Source organism: Panthera onca, chromosome F2, assembly GCF_046562875.1.
Source record: "Panthera onca isolate mPanOnc1 chromosome F2, mPanOnc1 haplotype 2, whole genome shotgun sequence".
Classification (NCBI taxonomy): domain Eukaryota; kingdom Metazoa; phylum Chordata; class Mammalia; order Carnivora; family Felidae; genus Panthera; species Panthera onca.
This window is the reverse complement of record NC_138356.1, coordinates 43301439-43321949: the sequence shown is the minus strand read 5'-3', so window position 1 is coordinate 43321949 and position 20511 is coordinate 43301439. Positions and strand designations below refer to the sequence as shown.

Genomic DNA, 20511 nt, shown 5'->3' with positions numbered 1-20511 from the left:
TTCAGTCCCATATTCAGAGTTAACAGGTACGATTTTTGTTATTCACATCAACCTCTCCCATATCCTGCAAGACACCCTCAAAGTCCGAGTCTTCAGAGCTTCTCAGGGGGCTTGTAATTCAAGAACAGGAAACACAGGCAAACCTAAGGGAAAAAAGGTTGTGTCTGTTCTTCCCCCAACTTCCCCCCCCCCCCATCACACACACACCCCCCTATGTCAAGTCCTCTGGTTGGAGGAGGGTGAGCAATGCAAAGAAGGAAAATAGGGGGAAAGTTTGGAAATTCCCCAAATTGTTCGTAAAGAACACGTTTTCCTAAAATTTGCTTAAGAAACTAAGTGTCTCGATTTCAGTATCAGGGTGTTCCGTTAAACACTCAGTTTTAGATTCATATACTTGGACTACCAAAGAAATGTTTCTGACAGATGTAATTTGCTATATGTGAGATAAAAGATACATAGGCACATTTAATTTCTATTTGCCAGAACGGTGATAAGAGAAAATTTTATACAAACACAATCTGCTGCAAAAACTCATTAAATAGAATGCTTGCTTCACATGTGCACCGTTTTCTAGGACATTCTAGGAAGTTATGTCTCCCACGCAGAGTTGGGGTCAGAGCTCTTTTACTGCCACGGTCCTACTTACCAACCAAAATGGACACCAAGAGAGTGAAGTGTGCAGCCTTCAAAGTCTGCAAGTTCCTTGTTTTGTGTTCGCTGCAAAGCAGATTCTCAATGCTAAAACTGGCAGTCTATTAAAGAGAAGGCTCAGACCAGGAATTTCATTCCTCCATTTCTAGTCCTAGCTACTTCCAGTAGGTCCTTAATATTCAGGAATATCCCTGCCACTTCAAGAACTAAAAAAGGAAGCCCTAACATGAGGGGCTAAAACAGAGGTTAAAGCAGGTGGAAGGTGACACCAGGCTCACTCCAGTGTGAAGACTGCCTTGAGGTGAGAAGAATTCCCTCGGTCAGGATGAATCACATCAGAAATCTGCAACAAAAAGCACTTGGGACTCTTGGAACTTTCTTCCTCCTTGACCTTTCATGTTTGGGGAAACACAAATACTTCATATCTCAACTATCTTTATTACCACTACTAGTAATAAACATCTATAAAAGCTGCATTAAAACTTTGCATAGAAATTCAAACCAGGACCCACACCAAATCCACTCAGATATTAAGAAAAGAAGGCATCTTTTAAGCCCAGACGCCACACTTTTACGTAACAGTCACCCTGATATCCTGAATCAGCAGGCAAGAACCATACTCTACCCAGATACATCTGACACAGTTTATCACCATCTGCAAGTCTTAAGAAGAGCCCAGATTGGCTGCAGGACTGATTAGCATGGTGAGGCAAATGAATCCAGGCCCTGTTGTCCGGGCTGACACCTAACAATTGCTGTTGGCTTCTCCCATAAATAGCACAGTGGAGCGCGTTGGCGGGGAGGTGGTCCCCAAGTGTATGGGTGAGCTTGAGTCATCATTAGGCATTCTAGATCCATACATACTGACTGACTCACACTGTGTAAGTGACTGTAGAAGTCTTTTAGAGGTAAGCTAATGAACCAGATTTTTACATGTCTAACCAAGGCATAAGATGCCAGTAGACCTCTACTGCCATTGAAACATGGTCAAATCAAACTTTTAAGACACAATAATAAATTGAAAATAGGCTGCATTTTCCCCTCAACTCAGATATGAGACCATTCAATCTGACACAAAAAGGTTTTGCAAATCAAAAGGCCATTTCGAAATGGCCCATTTTCATTCTGCACTGTGGCTTTTTAAAAATGGTCACACCCAATATAGCAGCCTACAGGCTGTGTGGAAAGTGCCAGTTCAGGAAAAGCGTTGCTCTTTGTGATGGTTACCATCATCAGCAGAGGGAATTCACAGCAGGATACTTTGCTGGGCCCATTAATCAATATATGGAAATTCAAACAAAAGGCTTGTTTAGTCCTTCTTCCCAAAAGCATTTCTTAATTCCACAAAGGAATCAGAAGGAAGAAGAGGCTCTAGGATGGTTAGAGGGCTAACCATTCCGACGAATCTTTAATGAAACACTTGAGAAATCCATTCACACGTAGCTCTGTTTCACACACCAGCTTTTTTCCTCAGCTCCAAACTTGATAGTAATAACCGGTAATTCGCCTCCTTGCTGTTAAAATAGCCCTTTCTTTGTACTTCGGCGGAGACCACCGAAATTGCTCCATGAGGAACAGAAAAATTCATCACACATTCTACAGAAAGCTCCCTGTTCCTTTCTTCCTCTGATTTATTATTAATGATGGCAGGCCCACCCACACAAAAACAAATGGAAGGGCTTCTGTAGGTAAATCTAGGGCTCCACTATCGCTCCATCCAACAGACTTGAGCCTTCTTTGTTCTTCTGGCTAATCTTTTCCACTACCAGGAACTGGTTTTAGATTTTTAAAAAGAGACAGGAGAGAGAAAGCAAGCCAACCCATCAGCCAAATATTAAATTATCTTACCCAAGATCCCAGTAAGGGCTCCTTTGAGATTGTGACCAAGACTATAGACCCTCTCCCCAGAAAATGTGTGTCCACACAAAACACTGCAGTTTCTGGGAGTTGATATGTGAAGTCCTTGGGGCCATTCAGGGTTCATGGATTCCAAGTCAAACCCCAAGACTCTACCAGTCTTTGACTGGGCTATTTTGGATGACTATGTGGAACCTCCTAGAGGGGTAGATTCAAAAGGCTAACTTACTAAAAAATTTCAACAGATTATTTAAATGGAAATTTTCTCTACAATCTCTTAGCGGTTTACAGAAGAGGAAACTCCTTTTAAAGCTGTCTGTGCCTTCTTGTGAGAAAAGTTCTACCCTTTAATTCCTGATCCTCCCTTCTCCCAGTCCCCTCAGGCATGTGTCACCACACCAGGGGCATCGGTGACCAGCAGCCTTGGACAGACGTTCCAGCTGGAGCTCTAGTCTCCCCACCATAAATCCAAAAATGGAAGGACCGCCTAAACGTAGTCCCCACCACCCTGCCAGCTTATCCTCTTTTACTCCATGAAGCAAGGGTTCCATCCCTCCGGGGTGTTCAAGATCAGTGGGATGTTTAGAAATGCAGATGCACAGGCCACACCCTAATCCTCAGAACACCCCAAATTGACAGAATTTCAGGGTGGGGTAGAATGCAGGAATGTGAACATTTCAGAAGTTCACTGGACACTTATGTACCCACAGTTTGAGAACCATTGCTCTCAAGCAGTCTTCCATGGAAGCCTGGTTAGGATCCTCCTTGCCCACCCTCACTAACAGGACACACTCATTCTCACCCTAGACTTTGTTCTATTTCTTACCTGTACATGGAAATACCCACCTCTCCACCTACCTAAATCTTACACATTTTAAAAGGTCTATCTCAATACTCTGTCCCCGACACTGATCAATTCTGGTATCTCCCAAGGAGAATTCTTCTCTGACCTCAGATCAGAATTGCCTGGTTTTTAAAAACACCAGTTATTAGACCAATCCAAGTTCTACTGAATTAGAAGAATGTGGAATGAAATGCAAACATGTAAACGTTAAAAAAAGAAAAAAAAAACTCTACATAAAACAGCGGAAACTCCCAAAACCACCCAAAGGCTGTCCACTGAGTTTTCCAAAAGTCCTCCAAAATACTTCTGAATCTGAGGCCAGGCAGAGGAGAATTAAAGTCTTCAAACTTGTTCTCTCAGCCAGTGCAGTGAACGCAAGCTATAAAAGAAAAGCTGGTCAGGCGGGGACAGCTGTGCCCCGGCTTAGCCTAACAGGATATGCAGCAGCTTGAGCAGCCAGCTCACCCAGCTTCTGCAAAGGACCTCAACTCTACATGTCCTCTCTCCCTTCACAGCAGCATTCTGAAAAACACCTAAGCAATGTAATGAAATAATAGGCCCATAAAAACTAGGGCAGACTTAAAACTGTACGTGATAACCTACTGCATAAAAACACGCAATTACTTTTTCAAATTATGCACAAACTAGGTGATAATTATACCGATAATAAGGCTCCACGTAATATCCATGTGTTTTAAATTTCTGCAATCCTCAAATCTTATCACAGTGGGCATAACCATCTCTAAAACTCTCCTTTATCCAAAACAAAACAAAACAAAACAAAAAAACAAACCTAAGTGCTAAGTGCTATGGGGACACCAAGATAAATAAGAAATGGTCATTGCCCTTGAGGAGCTCAGCCCAAGCTTGAGTGAGGAATGTAATAAAGACAGATAGCTAGAGTGCAAAACTGTGTGTGTGTGTGGGGGGGGGGGGGGGGGGGTGGTAAGCGTCACAAGAGAAAGTCAAGACACTACAATAGGAGCTCAAGAGAGGGATTACTAGAATAGAGAAAATAGCATTGAGGCAGTAGCATTTCACTGGGTTCATGTGGAACGAGTCTGTGAGGTAAGAATGGACAGGACAGTCCAGCAGGAAGGGCAAGAGCTAAAGGACACAGATGAAAAAAAAAAAAATCCCTATTCCATTCTTGGAAATGCAATGGCAATGGAAACAGAGCCATCAAGAGGATATTTGAACTGAGGCCCCTAGCCCCTCTTGGGTATGCCCACAGGATGGAGATAATTTTGCATTAATACCGTGATTTTGCTGATGGGGAGACCACATCCAATCAGCCCAAAGGCACCCAGGTTATTTCTTTTCTAAAAAGGAACAGTGTGGCACAACCTTAAACTAGGCCTGAATGGAAAGCCAACTGGAAAAAAAAAATCTTTCTGAAATAAACTGGGCGAGAAGAAGTCAGAGGGAACATCATGGCTAGAGCAATGGACATAAAGTCAGAAGACCTGGGTTGAAGTCCAAGTTCCTCCTGCCAGCTGTAACACCTTGAGTAAGTCACTCACACTTTCCTTTCTTCACATGCAAAATACAAATGGTAATTCTTCCATGAGTAAGACTTTTTGTTGATCCAACAAGACGTATGTGAAGATCCTTGGTAAAATTGCAAAAAGCTCTTTTCAAAATATAAGGGAATATTACTGGGTCTGCTGAAAATTAAAAAAAAAAAATAAGTACACACAGTCATTATTAAGTAAAATTCAATACGATGACTGCCCACAATGAAAGGAGTGCTAGGTTCGGGCTGAAGCAGATGCCAAAGATGCCAGAGCAGAGAAAGGAAATAAACAGAAAAGTGCTAAGGCAGTTGGGCTACTGGATCAACAACCCTGAATGCACCTTGCAGCTAGACTGTCCATTTACTTAAACAGGTACATCTCCTTAAAGAAAATTAGCCCAAACCTCTTTAAACTGAAACCTGCAACAAAAAATTGCCTAAATGATACTTGCTTAAAAAACACTTATTTTGAGGGCCCTTGGGTGGCTCAGCTGGTTAAGCATCCGACTCTGGATTTCAGCTCAGGTTGTGATCTCACGGTTCGTGGGTTCGAGCCCCACATCGGGCTCTGCGCTGGCAGTGCTGAACCTGCTTCGAATTCTCTCTCCCCCAACCCCTGTCCTTCCCCTGCTCGCTTATCTTCTCACTCTCTCAAAATATATAAAAAAACATTAAAAACTTACTTTGTTCAGTTTACACGGTATTCCCTTAACAAATATAAAGATATTAATATGGTCCTACGTAATTTCCTTCATGACCAGCTTGGCTTTTCTTAATAGCTAAGGTCATTCAATATTGACTATCCACTATACAATTATCTTAGTTAAATACATACACATAGAAAACAGAATTTCAGCAGAGTGGAATTCATTTTCATAGTTAGGGAAATGAATGCAAGGTATATACTCACATTTGTACATAGCAGTGAACTCTTTTGCCATCAGCCATAAAAATGTTTAAAGCTCTAAGTAAACACATTAACCTGTTAACCTGCACTAAAGGATTCTATAGTATGACTAATTAAAATAAATCCTTTGATCCCATGCTGCCCTCAAGACTTTCAAATTCTAACATATTACACTAGCATGCATATAATTTAAAAGCCAAATAATTTTTCCCATCCAAAGAATATCCAACATGTGAGACTACACAGCTCTTTCTTAAATTCCTCACCTCTTGAGCGTCTGGCAAGCCCAAGTTACTTCTCCCCACCTTCCCCTAATAACTGATTCTTCCTACATATCCCTTCTTAGAGTGATAATATGAATTATCCAAACCAGGGCATTTTTGAGAATGAGAGGGGGGAGGTATTCATAATTAAAGCAGGAACTGGGACATATGGTGACCCTACTTACAACTATTATTCTGGGGAGAAAGAAAAGCCTATTCACTGAGAAAGAGAAAGAAAATCTTGTATTTAATGAGCTGAACTAGAATATAAATATTCAGACCTACCCCAGCCCTGAGTTCCCATCCTTGAACCCTGCACAAGAAATAGAAGCTGTCCCACTGCCCCATCACCCCTCTCTGGGATGGGGAGTCCAGGCCAGCATGTACTGGGGTAATACCTGACTGTGAATTCTTTGAGACCACTGGAAAAAGCTTGGAGGGCTCATTTGTTCCCTGCTGGAAACAGAACTATCCTTCACTGCTAAAGAGGCATTAATAACCTTCAATTAAATAGGCATTAGCAATGTCAGCTTCCAACTTCAGGGGTTCATCCTCGTCCAAAACATTCATTAAGTATGGTTTACTGTGCTCGGTGCTGCAAAGGTCAAAGTACACAGCCCACGTCCTCTCTGAATTCATAGTTCAAGAAAGAAAACGATGCGGGCTGTAAATGGGAGATACACGCACATCAAATAGGGGATTTAAAAGCACAGGCCAGTGAGGAAGAGCCAAGCTGGATTGAGAAGCAGAGCAGAAAGCAATCCAGTTAAAGCAGAAGCTGGTTAAAGGACCCAAGGTCCTGGTTTAGGGATACAGCATAGGGGGCTATGTGTTGTGAATAGAAGGTGGGTAGAAAAGGGAATTCCAAAGAGAACCATTTCATGTCCTTTTTCATGGCTTGGGTCAGGGTCACCCGACTTTAGGACCAAAGCATCCTTAACCGTGACATGACCTTGGATTCCCCATCCCAGCAGCTTTGCACCCTCACCTCTCATTGATCTGTGAGCCCCCTCAAGGCTGGGGGCTTTTGGGTCAGTCACAAGTATAATCAACTCCCCAAACCCCAAAATCAGGTGCTCATAAATACCTTTTAAAAACTGTAGTTAAGATCTACAGAAAATTTACCATCTCAGCCATTTTTACATGTATAGGTCAGTAGTGTTAGATACATTCACAGAGGACTACAACGATCAACATCATCCATCTCCAGAACATTTTTCATCTTGGAAAACTGAAGCTCTGAGCCCATGAAACAGCTTCCCTTTTTTCCCCCCGCCTCAGCCACCGGCAACTGCCCTTCTACTTTTCTGTCTCTATGACTTTGCCTATTCTAGGTACCTCAAATTAGTAGTCATGCAATACTTCTCTTTTGAGACTGGTTATTTCACTTGGCATAATGCCCTCAAGGTTCATCCAACATGGTAACGTGTGTCAGAATTTCATTCTTTTTAAAGACTGTAATATTCCACTGTATGGATATACCACGTGTTGTTTTTCCATAGTATTTTTTTTTTTAATCAATGAACTAACTATACTTCAGAGACTAGGACACAGTCTCTTCAAACTTGAGAGAACTTCAAGTCTCTTGTTCGGGCTAGAATATTTAAAATGTCTTAAGAAAAACAGACAAATTGGCAATTTAAAAAAAAAAAATCTGGTAAGACAACACTTCCCAAGGCTCTCTTCTACTTTCTACCATGCCAGGAGAATGCATAACTTGGTAACTCACTTGATGATCTGGGATTTTTCTCCCTAAACTATCTTGCTTTTATCAGCTTTTATTTTAACACTACAGGTTCAATGCATGAGTAAAATCTATTTTCATAAAGGCGAGGAAGATAGCCTCTTTATCTGGAAAGAGAAAGTCACTACAGAATGAACAAACACTGCTAAACCTTTTCAAATCCTGGCTTCCAAAGCCACAGAAGTTTAAAAAAGAAGGGGGAAAGGCCTCTGGGCAGCAACTGTCACCACAAGGTGACCTCCCAAGATGGGCTGGTGGGCACAGGAGGCCCCACTGAAAACCACCACTGTGTACAATTCTGATAGTCTTCAAGACATTACTGCTGTAGTTGGCAGAAGCTTCCATTTTCTTTCCTCCCGCCATCTTGAGATTCTGAACGAACATCAGAAATGCATAAGCACGCATGATTTTCATAATAAAAACTGTACTCTATCTTCTTATTCCCTAAAACTTCTTAGGGGCTTAATCTAATTATCTCAATAAGGTTGAATATAATGACTTGTTTTAAAAGCATGTCTGCTGTCAACTCTTGCTGTCAACATGGCCCCATTTTCCCAACCACATTAACCTGTTAGAACTGCTTCTGTTAATTTCTATCATAGGATGTCCTAAGGGTAGGAAAGGGTTAAATTATACCTTGATCCACATATGACACCTTAGAAAATTGGAAAACTTGGGCAATGACCCATTAGACTACGAATTCCAGAAATGTTATGCAAAGTAGGAAAACTGAATGAGTGAAAAGAATGTGAATAGAATGCATTTTAGTGAAAATCTAATTTATGTACTATTGCTTTTTAATCACTAATAACTGGCCAGGAAATCAGACCAGGCAAATAAAGGGAGCAGGGATCATTCCTCATATTTCTTTTTGATCCCTGTGGTATATAATGCTAGGTAAATATCTATTATACTTAACACATATTGATTTATAGATTGAGGTTTACCTGACAATGAGCAATAAAGCAAGATTGTTGTTTCTCTTCCTTTCTTAAGCTAACTCAGTAATTTTTTAAATACAAATTCAATCAGAGTCAACATAGCATGAATCCACAAATACATACTCTACCAGGTATGCAACCCTATAGAGTACAAAATCTAGTTGAGGTCAGTAAGCAAAAAAAGCCAGTGCCCCAAAATGTTTGAAGAAAACACTTTCATACCCTGTCATTCACGTTTAGATGCGTTTCATCTTTGAAAAGATGCGAGATAAAAGATCTTCCTTTAATGTCTTTTCGGCAGGAACTCCAACAGCTCATGTAGACATAGACACATGCTATTCTATGGTCGGTACTGGTTATTATGAGATAATGCCAGGCACCACCTTGTCCTCTTGTTTAAAAGAAAAACCAGAAAATGGTCTTTTAGTCAAAATTTGTATTTTGCATTCTTTCTTAAGACACAAACACATACAGATTAAAGGAGAACATCTTAATGATGTTTGGGGAGCAAATTCCAAAGACAGCTCAACTTGCAACTGCCTTTCATGAGAGCCACACAGGGATAAGCAAAATGGATGGCAATCAGGCCCACGAAGGACTACATCCAAAGTCAATGCTTTGGTCAGTGGACTGGCAAGGCTGACTCTCAGCTGGGGACGGTACAGACCCAGATGTCTGATCTAACTATACTTACGGCAAATCAATTGCTTCAGCAACTGCTCTTTGCATCTTGAAGACTTGATTGAATTCTTAATATTTCATTCAGAGCTCAGCTAAGAAGATCCTTCTGAAATATCAGAGCATGGGTGGCTGAAGAAGTTGCCATGGGAACTGTCCCTCCTTCAACTTTTAGTAATTAAGAAACTTAGCTGCATTTCTACACTTTTCATGCACAAAACAATTTGAGGCAGATAACCCTATTATGTGACAAAATTTAAAGATCCTTGAAGCAATGGAAAAATACCTACATTTGCTCTAGGGAGATTTAAACATTGGACTCTAACAAGCTTCAGTCAATTCAGCCTAAACAGAAAAAAATTCCCCCAAAGTAGCATTTACAGAATGTTTTATGATCTTCAGTATCTTTGGCATGAAATATTTAATGAATATTTGTTTTAAAAAAAAGTACATTTGTATATTTTCATATGTATTTTTATATCACAAAACAAACTTCCAGGAATGGAAGCCCAATATAAAACATAAGCTTTACATTTAACACAGCCTACAGGAAATAAGAGTTTGTGTTATGGCCATGCCTCAAGACTAAACGTTCAGGAACCAATTAGGCCTGAAGTCGGTGGTTGCTTTAAATAAAAAGAGTTTAAAGACGAAGCTGACAGATATTTTTAAGTGCATTAGCCCTCAAGGAATGAAAGAACGGACTTTTTTCCCCTAACTTATCCTTAAAATTCATGGCTATAGGTTATACAGCCCCACTACAAAGTACTGGACTCATTAAAATAGCATTTGAAACCAGAAAAAATAACCAACATGTCCCAAAGAAAAATCTTTAAGTCAGTAATGTTTTTTTAACATCCCTGAACGTAAAGGCACTGATTTCTATGCAGTCTTTTTGACAGGACACCGTATGACTGCCTGATTTGTTATGTCCCCCAACAGAGAACCCTGCTAGCCCTAAAGGGTACCCCCACTGCATGCATTTGCTCCTTAAGTATATTCTTTTCAGAATTTCCTGAGAACTGTGTGTCAGCTCTGAGATACCTAGACACCGTGACATTAGCCATAATGACATAAACCTTAGGCTGGGGATCCCGAGCAACCCAAGAAGCTTCTAGGACACAGGCAAGATTTCAAATTCCAAGGGGTTTAAGATCAGATTTATTTTTTCTTCTTAATCTTAAAAAAAAAAAAAAAATAGAATTGCCAGACCACTAGTCCTCTTTCTTATTCTGTACCATTTATAAATTATTTTGATAAGGAGGAAAATTCTTACTGTCACAGACAATCTTTTCAGCCCCCTAAAATTTTAACAGTGTCCCCAGAATTAATCACGTTGTATTATTTTTCATAATAGAGCCCCACAAAGGTACTGATGACATATACCTTCATTATTTCATAAAGCATTATATTTGATTAACTAGCTCTTTTATTACAGACTGCCACGGTCAGCTTGGACTGGCTACTGAAGATTCTGGTATAAAATTCCTCAGTGAGGAAGACTGAAGTCTTGAGAGCTTTTCAAAAACACAACACACAGTCAGGTTTCCAGTATTCTGACTGACATCAGACTCTTTGTCTAATCACCACAGAGGGAAAGCTCATAGGTAATCAATCTTAAAGCAAGCTCCCAGAGGCCAGGAATCCCTCCTGACTTGGTACATCTTCATATTTCTCAGAGTATCCACAGAGATTGGGCACAAGCTCCATGAAGCCAGGACTGTACCTATGTCCCTGCTGCATCCACATCATCTAAAGCCCTGCCACGCATACACTAGGCACTTAAATATGATGGTGTCCCCCATCCAGCAGATACTCAAGAAATAGCACTGAGCCATTAATGCAACCTCTAGCTGGGAGCATCCATGTTTCAGAGTGCAGTGAAGAATTATCCTTCACTTGATCATTCCTATCCATAGCTGTGGCAGACCTAGTTCTGCCTCTGAGAGAGGGAAATTAAATGAAGAAACAAAATGAGAAAGCTGGAATAAGCCATTCTATTTTCAAATTTCTCACCCATAAATTAAATTTCTCAAGGGGCAAGTCCATATCATCAGATTACTGCAGTACTCCTCATGGACATTTCCATAAATGCTCCTGGTTGACAAACACAAATCATTCCTGTTTGCGTTTTGCCATTTGACATCATGCCTTTAAGCTGCATGAAAAAGCCATTCCTAGGTTTCATAAAGCTGCCTAAATGTAATACTTAACTGGTAGAGTTTGTAGTTCAGTCAAGGAACCGAAGGCAAGATGCCATGTTCCAGTATGCATCCCTCTCTCAGAACTAGGTCTGCCACAGCTATGGATAGGAATGATCAAGTGAAGGATAACACATGTATGTATGTAAGACTGAACCAGGCTACCATTACATAGAACTGGTAAATCATATCATGGGGTAGATAGAGAACTTACCAGAACTCAATGATAAAACCATGCCAGACAACCAGTTTCCTAGTGTTCTTAAGGAGTTTAAACAGTGAGTTTGAAAAGCAAGACAATTCCCAAGCGTACAGGTTTTATACCTTGAGCACATTCTTGATTTGTGTAAATATTTGGTTGTTTTTTTACATACACTAGGCTGTTTTTAGTTTCATGACCTTAGTTTTGTTGTTGTTGAAAAACAACCTTTTAGTCTTCAGGTTGTGCGAAAGAAATATATAATTTTCGACTCTTAATCATATACGTCTCTGTATAAAACATGCCAAAGAGATAAACCTTCTGGGAAAATATGCCCCATAAAATGTTTTTATGGTTCTTAATGTCCTGGAAGAAGACCACAATGAGGCATCCGATGTAAAAGAAAGTCCTACTGAGACACAAGTTTCTGAAATGCTCAAATTTTAACTACTCTAACATCGCTAATTCATTATGTAACCTTGAACGAGCTACTTTATCTCTCTGGATCTCCCGTGTAAACACAGAGGTGTCTCACTTATAAATCGGGAGGGTTAGATTAGGTTACAGTTTCCCAGCTGCACCAAGATTCTGACGGCCCTAGGCCCTCAAGGCAGCTGGGCAGAGCCCCCAATGGTGGCCCAGATCCATCACCTTCAGCCAAAAGAGGTCATTTGTTTTCCGCACAGTTAGCTATGCAAACCTTTTCAAGGTACACCATGATGGGAAAATGGCTGGGAAGCACTAGATGAGAGGGACACAAGGTCCATGCTAATTTAGACATTCTGTAACTCTGTAATTTTAAGTCGGAGCTACTGCCTGGGCCAACTAGGTGATTCTATCATTTACACTGCAGAGCATACTTTATAATTAGGAGGCACTCAACAAATTTGTCACAATGGCTCAAACTGCCCTGGCACCACTATAAGAAATCAACATTACTATAAAAATTAAATCTATAATTACAATGTCGTTTACTAGCATTCTACCAATTACAAATTTCTATTACTTAATAACTTAGTTAACATCTATATTCAGAATGTCAAGGCACACTACAAGATCCTAAGGTATTATATAAAAGAAAGTTATCTGTATTCAGCATAGTTTTAATACAAACACCAGAGTATATTCTAACTTTTATAAATAAGGACCATACATCATTATTTATGCTGGCCTCACTATTAATCACTCTAAAATTTTGCTAAAGAATTATAATGGCACTTCTAATTCCCCATGTGTCCACTACCTCCACCATCTGCACAAAACAATCATAGGTTTTAGACACTTAAAATGTTTACAGTCAATGAAAAGTACCGGTTTGAGAAGCCAGAAAAAAATAGGGTTTAAACACCTTTACTGTGTATAGTGTTTATCCACAGAGTAAAGCAAAACCAACAAAAGGGAGGAAAAAAACCTACACTCCCTGCCCTCACCACTGCGCCCCCCCCCCCTTCCCCTTACAAGTCTGAAAGTTGTAGGCAACTCATTACCAGAAAGATGCAAATAAGCAAGAGGAACCTGGAAGAGGAAAAAACAATACTGGAAATAGAAGGGTGGTACGTAAGGGACAAATTAAAAACAGAATCTCCGTCGCTTAGCTAAGAGAGCACAAGGGACATCTAACTCTATACACCCTGGGGATCAAGGAGAACAAAGAAAGAAGGATTATTCCCTGATTGGAGGGATCACTGGGAAGGGGAAAAGAGGGAAGAAAGCATTTGGCAAGAAAACCTGGGAGGAAGACAACTTTGGAGATAAGGTATCCTGAGTAAGGAGAAGGCTTCTAACACACTCTACAGATAGGCTTTCTGCTCAAAGGTTACTGCTGATCTTAAAGCAGCCTTGAAAATAAGCACTGGGCAAGAAACCAGGGTATGAAAGTGCCCCAGGATATTTACATGAGAAGTAAGTCCAGGTTTGGCATTTTATTTTTGTTAGAATCTTAACACTGACAGCCACAGTGGTCACTCATGGAGTTCTGAATATGGCTACAAGTGAGGTTTTCAATTACAAGTCTTATTTTAAACTTAACCCACTCTTAACCTAGTAAATCTGAAAGATATAGGATATTATAAATAAGAAAATAAAAATTACCCATAAGCCCACCAGGTTAGTGATTACTGTAATTACTGATTTTTTTTTTTTTTTTTTTTAAGAGAGAGAGAAAGAGTATGTGAGCAGGGGAGAGGGAAAGAATCTTAAGCAGGCTCCATACTCAGCACAGAGCCTGCTAGGGTCATGACCTGAGCCAAACTCATCAGTCCAATGCTCAATCCACTGAGCCAAACAGGCACCCCTTACTGATAACATTTTGATGTATTTTCTTCTATTCATTTTTTAATATGGCTATTGAATATTGAGTGGGAAAGATGAGAGGTCCATTATATTTTAAATTATCTCCTTTTCCACCTAGTTTTCACCTCTTGAATTTAAAGCAACTCACCTCACACAGGCTTCAAACATTAAGTGTGATTTGTGGTACTATTTGCACAACTCCCTGGGGGAAACAAATGGCTGTTCTTGGCCAGAGGTGATAGATCTGTGGCCTCCTCCCCATGCTCTCACCAGCTACCCCTAGGCTCCATCCAGCTACCCTAAGGGCCAAGGAGCATCTGAATCTTGGCACAGTGTGCAAGGGCATCCCAGTGAGTAAACTGGAATCTAACCCAGTAAACTGACCTAACCCAACTCTCTCCTTTTACAGATGAGGACATCAAGGCCCAGAGAGTATCTTGTTCAAAGTCACATTGTGAATTATAATTTGAGCATTTCAGAAGCTGGAGTCTAACACAGCTTGTCTCTTACACAGGATACCTCATATGGTCTAGGATATTAAGGATCATAAATCCCCTTGATAAGGCATGCTTTCCCCAATGGTTTATCTCTTTGCCATTACTGTATACGGAGACACGTATAATTAAGAGTAGTAAATTATAGGGATGCCTGGGTGGCTTAGTCGGTTAAGTGTGTGACTTCGGCTTAGGTCATGACCTCCTAGTCCATGGGTTCGAGTCCCACATAGGGCTCTGTGCTGACAGCTCAGAGCCTGGAGCCTGCTTCAGATTCTGTGTGTGTCTCTCTCTGCCCCTCCCCCACTCATGCTCGCTCTCTCTCTCAAAAATAAATAAATGTTAAAAAGGAAAATATAATAAAAATAAAAATAAAACATATTTAACTCCGATTCACATGACTGATATTTTGGCATATGACCTGAGGCAAGATTTTTTTTTTTTTATGGTATTCAATTTTACAACCTTCTTTACCAAATAATCTGTACCTTTCCCCCAATGACTTATCACCTATTATTCTATACACTGAGGATTTGAGACGTGCTATTTTGTCTGATTGCATATTTTTTACACTCCCATCATCTTTTATTATTATGGCTTTATAATATGTTTTAATCTCCAGTGGTACACATCTTTGCCTCATTCTTTCTCCAAATTAAAATGTGTGTGTGTGTACATACATATACACACATATGTGTGTGTGTGTATGTGTGTATGAACCTATACACACACATGTGTTCTTCCAGATGAACTATAGAATCAGTTGAAAAACAAACTTTTTATTAAACTGATTTTTGAAGGCTTACATGCAAAGATCTCTTAACATCTCAATTTTCCCTGGTTACTTAACATGAATTATTCCACTCCTGTTCCAAACATTCAATGCAAGTTCTAAAATCCCCTGGTTTTAAAACCCCAGGACTCTAACTCCACCTAGTAGATTAGAGCCCCCACTTGACCAGCCGGCAGGGCTGCACACACTATATGCAGGGTGCAGAGAGACTTTGGGGTTTGATGCTGCAGAAGCATGCAGGACCTGACCACACGGGGCCCCGTGTGACCCACTAACAAAGTATGGATTTTATCGGAAGCAACAGGGAGCCACGGCAGGGCATTTAAGTAGGAGAGTGCCCTGATCAGATTTCTGTCTTAGAAGGATAAAGACAACGATGAGAGCCGGACAGCTGGATTAGTGTTAAAGCACTGACAGAGGCAGAACAGTTAGGACTCTCCTGTGGTAGACAAGCAGTGACAGGGATGACAGTAATGGAAAACAGAATGATTCTAGTGGTATTTATGCTATTAGAGTCTTGCCTCTATTGCTGTAGAGGGTGGGTTCCAACACATCAGAAGCAGAAATAGTAAAACTCGTGAACCTATCCCCAAGCATGGTCATTCTCCCCACATGTCACCAGGCCTCCCTCTCTACCCCTGGAGGTTACATTCAGTCAACCATATTTACTGAGCATCTACCATAGGTCAGGCATCATACTAGCTGCCGAGATAAATCGTGGATGGGTCGATGCCAATAATCAGCAGCAGTCACCAAAAATGAAGAATATGACTCTGACATCCAAAATAGGCCCAAGTATTAGAACTGCAGTCACCCAACCTTCAGGAAAAGACTGTTGTATGGAGCCACCACCTTCTCAAATGATACCTGTCTCTCCCCTTCAGGCCAGAGGCCAGTCCCACAACTCCCCCAGCAGATTCAGAAGGCTCAGGAGTAACCTCGGATTAAAAAAAGAAAAAACAAGGGGGAAAAAAAAAAAAAGGATCTGGGGATCCAGTAGGGTATGGTCTTAGACATGTCCTCTAAAGCTCATATGGAAATCTAGGTGGCCTGTTAAATAACGGTCAAAGTCTTGTCTCGCTCAAATTCTGGTTCCATAAAAGAACAATATTTGTTAGAAAGTTCTCAAACATCACATCGTTGCAAGATTGAGCAGTAAACCACACAAAAATAAGAACCACCCACTGAAGTGCAGAAATGACACTACATTAGGTCCCATTCGATAGCCCAATGGAGTCTGCAGTATTTATGAGGTGTAACCACAGCAGTGCTCTGACTTCTATGGGAAAGGGGGAAGATGGAAGAGGAAAGATTTTTAAGTATCACTCAAGCGTGTTGATAACAAGCTTTGCGGCACTGGTTCATTATTCCCAGCCACCCTGCAATCATTAACCGGGGGCAGCAGTGGGGCAAGCTAAGACAAAGAAACCCAGTTCCCTGTCCAAGGAGACTTCCTGCCTTCAACCATGACTTTTAAGGAAGCTATAACTTCTGCATCTGAAACCAAAAGAGCTAATACCCTAAGCTGGAATATCTAACTGAAATTACTTCTGATTGGTTTTCATTAAATCTTTTTAGTCAGTTGTCAGTGTGCTTCAGAGGGGGGAAAATTTACACACACACACACACACACACACACACACACACACACACACATCATTTCACATGTTCAACAGATGTGGGCCAGAATCAAAGCCGAGCTGAGTGGAGCTGCACAGTGAACAGCAGCTCCCCCAAACAAAAGGTCAGCCATTCATAATGACATCCCCAGAGTGATATATGTGCACATTAGAAAGTTAGATTTCATGAAAAGAATGTCCAATAAAGCCATCAATTTTATTTTTGGTTCATCTGGCTGCAATTTCTGCCTACAGTCATTTTGCTCCAGGAAAACAGCACCATGCAGGCACCTGGATTCACTTCAGGGTCCCTGGTCCATGAACTATGACATTCCACACATAGTTTCCCAACACAAGTACTGAATGCCTGCTCCCTACTTCTTAGCTCACTGTCTGTAGAACATCCCCCGCCCTTTGATGTCAAAGAAAAATACTCCACTTTATAACATGACCCTGCACTGGGCTTTTTTTCTGAAAGAGGCTAAAACACCACCACCATTGTGGCCACCCTGAGTGGAGCGACAACTGTAGAATGACGGTCTTAATGTTACAAACACTTCAAGTGAGTTTACTTCCCCTAAATCCTGTTACTATTTTAAGGAAAGAGAAATCACTAGAATTCCCCCACAATTATCCTTGAAAAAAGCCCACCTCTTTGTGGGGATAGATTCTTGTCCCAAATAGTTAAGAACTCCTCTTACCTTCTTACGCGGTAATTTGTTACTGAGTGCACGTTTAAACCACGTTTATAATGTTGCTGGTGTTCTCTCAATGAGTCTCCTCCCCTTCCTACCAGGCATTTTGGACTATAATAGCCATCCCACAGTCACCTCCTACTGGATAATTATAACACTGGGCCAATTAAACTAATCACCTTTCCACATATTTTTATCCGGCTTACAGATGTAAATCTCCCCCAGAATGCCAAGAATGAAAGACTCCTCTCTCAAAGCACCTTGGAGTCCAAACACTCCCCCTGGAAGAGGCCCAGCCCACCAGGACAAGCTTAACTCACAAGGCACATTCATAAATAACATTTTCAAATATGTGATATTCATGTATATTCACCAGATATTCATCTTTCTTCTTCAAGAGAATCTAAAGGGTCTTCCGGTTATTAATCCTGAACCACTTCTACACTTCAAAAGCCTAAAACTTCATGTTAACGTAGTTGAGCTCAAGCAGCAAAACACCACCAAATCTTCTAAAAAGAGATTATAGAGAATGACAGTGCTATACAATGTGGGATTTTTAGCTGCTCAGAAATGCATTGTATGCTTTCTTTCTTTTCTTTTTTTTGAAGGAAAAAAGATATTTAGAAGAGATTTCAAATTCAGAGGTTTATCACTGTAGTGTGAGCCCTATACTATGGAGAAGCTGAATTAATAACTCCACGGAGAAATTTTTCCTGATGAATTAACCAGAATCTTCTGGCTCTGAAAGGAAGGACATATTTCCATTCAAAAGCCAAGTGACAAGCAGTGAAAAGGAAAAATTCCAATCCCAGGCAAGAACAGCAGGAGAGAACTTCATTTGTGTAAAACTAACCCAGAAACAGACCTATAGATCCTCTGCCTAGAGAAAGCTACCACCTGAAGACTGTTACTTCTGGTCAAGGTGAGGATTTGGAAGCAGTACACACAGAGGATTTATCTTACACCCTATATCCTGAGACGGCCCATTTTGCTAAACATCCAATTGCACACCTTCATAACTATGAAATAAACACAGATCACAGGTCCTTAATCTATTTTCCCATCCACAGCCGTCCAAAGGGCTCTCCAAAAAGTTTTATAATAGGTCATATAAATTGGAGTAACTTCTTACAGAGAAAAATCACTTTAGTTACTTCTTTTGACATCATTACAACATTCTAACAGCATTGACACAGTGTTTCTCAATGGGGGCAAAGAGCCACTGCTATCTTCCATTAAGGGAAACAAAGGAGGAAAGGATTAACCAACCACCTTTTGATACCTTCACCAAAGGTATCCAAAAAGTTGGTCTTTGGTGAAGAACAAAAACAACAGTAGCTTTCCCTTCTGCCCAAACTCGTCTCCCGCCAGAGAAGAGGGTAAAAGTATCTGGTCAACACTTGAAAGACTCAGGCCAACAGGACTTCGAAAAGCTCAGTCACTAAGCAGACATGGGTATATCCTAATTAGGCCACTGAATAAAAAATATTACCCGAAGCACAGCTCTGAAAGAACTCTTACAACTGCCTGTTTGAGAGGTCTCCTCCTTCTGTGCGCTCCAGACCTCTCTTTTCCCCTTTATTTACAGCTAGAGGTCACCAAAATCTTAGAAGAGGAATAAATGCAGACAAAGACATTCACCATATCTCAAAAGAGTATCCAAAATGTAACATTTTCTTTTAAGCTTCGTAGAAAGGATGGGGGACACAGAAGGACACTCAGCTCACACTCACCTTTGAAGATGAATAAAGCAATTAAAAACACTGCTATTAAGAAAAAAAAATCCCACTGTTAAAACATGTAACAACAGATTCCAGATTCACTTGGAATTTGAATGAGTAAGAGCATCATGATTTTTCTCTCTTGCTTAATCAATACCTTTTAGGTCAGCAATGGTAAATAGTTCCATTATATCAAACAACTCAGCTCAACTGGCAAGAGCGCTTCCCCCATTTGAGTGATATCCTTGGACTTAACGTATTCTTTTCCAAGAGAAATTATCTTCCCAACCTTTAAAAGGAAGAAAACTGGGGATCCTGCTGACCACAAAGCAGGGAAAATTTTCAATTCCCGACACAGACGTGGAATAAACAGCAACACATTACTCTCAAAGAATGCGAGATGGCCATCTTCTTTGACAAAGCCTTCTGTTACCTGGACAAAGCCTTCTGTTACCTGGACAACCTTAGGCTCAAAGACCCCACACAGGCTCCTCAACACAGATAATGTGAGCCCACCTACCTTCTCCAGACTGGAGGCCATAAATCTTCAGAGGCTGCAGCCCTGCTCCAGACCGCCATAGTTGAACAAAAGATTCATTACACCAACATCCTTCCTAGTTTCCAGAGCGGTCTTCCCATTTCCAGTTTTCCCTCCCAACACCTCTCTCCAATATGCTTGTTCTGCCTCCCAACACCTCCCAACATGATTTAAGAATCATGCACAGAATTTACTGGAATAATGTATTTGCTGCTCACCTAAGACTTACACAATGATAAAACACTACTACTTGGAAGGAAAACCTGAATATGCCTGGACAGTCTATAAAAGGTGGTTAATACAGAATTCCAAAATGTTTTTTTTTTTTTAATTTTTTTTTTTTCAACGTTTATTTTATTTTTGGGACAGAGAGAGACAGAGCATGAACGGGGGAGGGACAGAGAGAGAGGGAGACACAGAATCGGAAACAGGCTCCAGGCTCCGAGCCATCAGCCCAGAGCCCGACGCGGGGCTCGAACTCACGGACCGTGAGATCGTGACCTGGCTGAAGTCGGACGCTTAACCGACTGCGCCACCCAGGCGCCCCCCAAAATGCTT

General features: G+C 40.8%; 1 protein-coding gene and 1 long non-coding RNA gene across 3 annotated transcripts in view; both read right to left on the bottom strand.

The window, feature by feature from the left end:
* SDC2 (syndecan 2) overlaps positions 1-20511 on the bottom strand; it is a 100658-nt gene that overhangs the window by 55499 nt on the left and 24648 nt on the right. Inside the window, exon 1 of one of the 2 annotated variants that reach the window (XM_060610968.3) lies at positions 19705-19971. The exons of the other annotated variant lie outside the window; for it this stretch is intronic. Within the exon in view, the coding sequence (XP_060466951.1) occupies positions 19705-19956 (252 nt within the window). The 5' untranslated portion in view covers positions 19957-19971. Of the gene's footprint in view, positions 1-19704; positions 19972-20511 lie in introns of those variants that run through there. 2 annotated transcript variants of the gene reach the window in all.
* LOC144615111 (uncharacterized) lies at positions 8952-19696 on the bottom strand. The gene is made up of 4 exons (XR_013553563.1): positions 19573-19696; positions 19428-19460; positions 9418-9510; positions 8952-9114 (listed from the first exon to the last, which is right to left on the bottom strand). It is a non-coding gene; the product is annotated as an uncharacterized LOC144615111 (long non-coding RNA).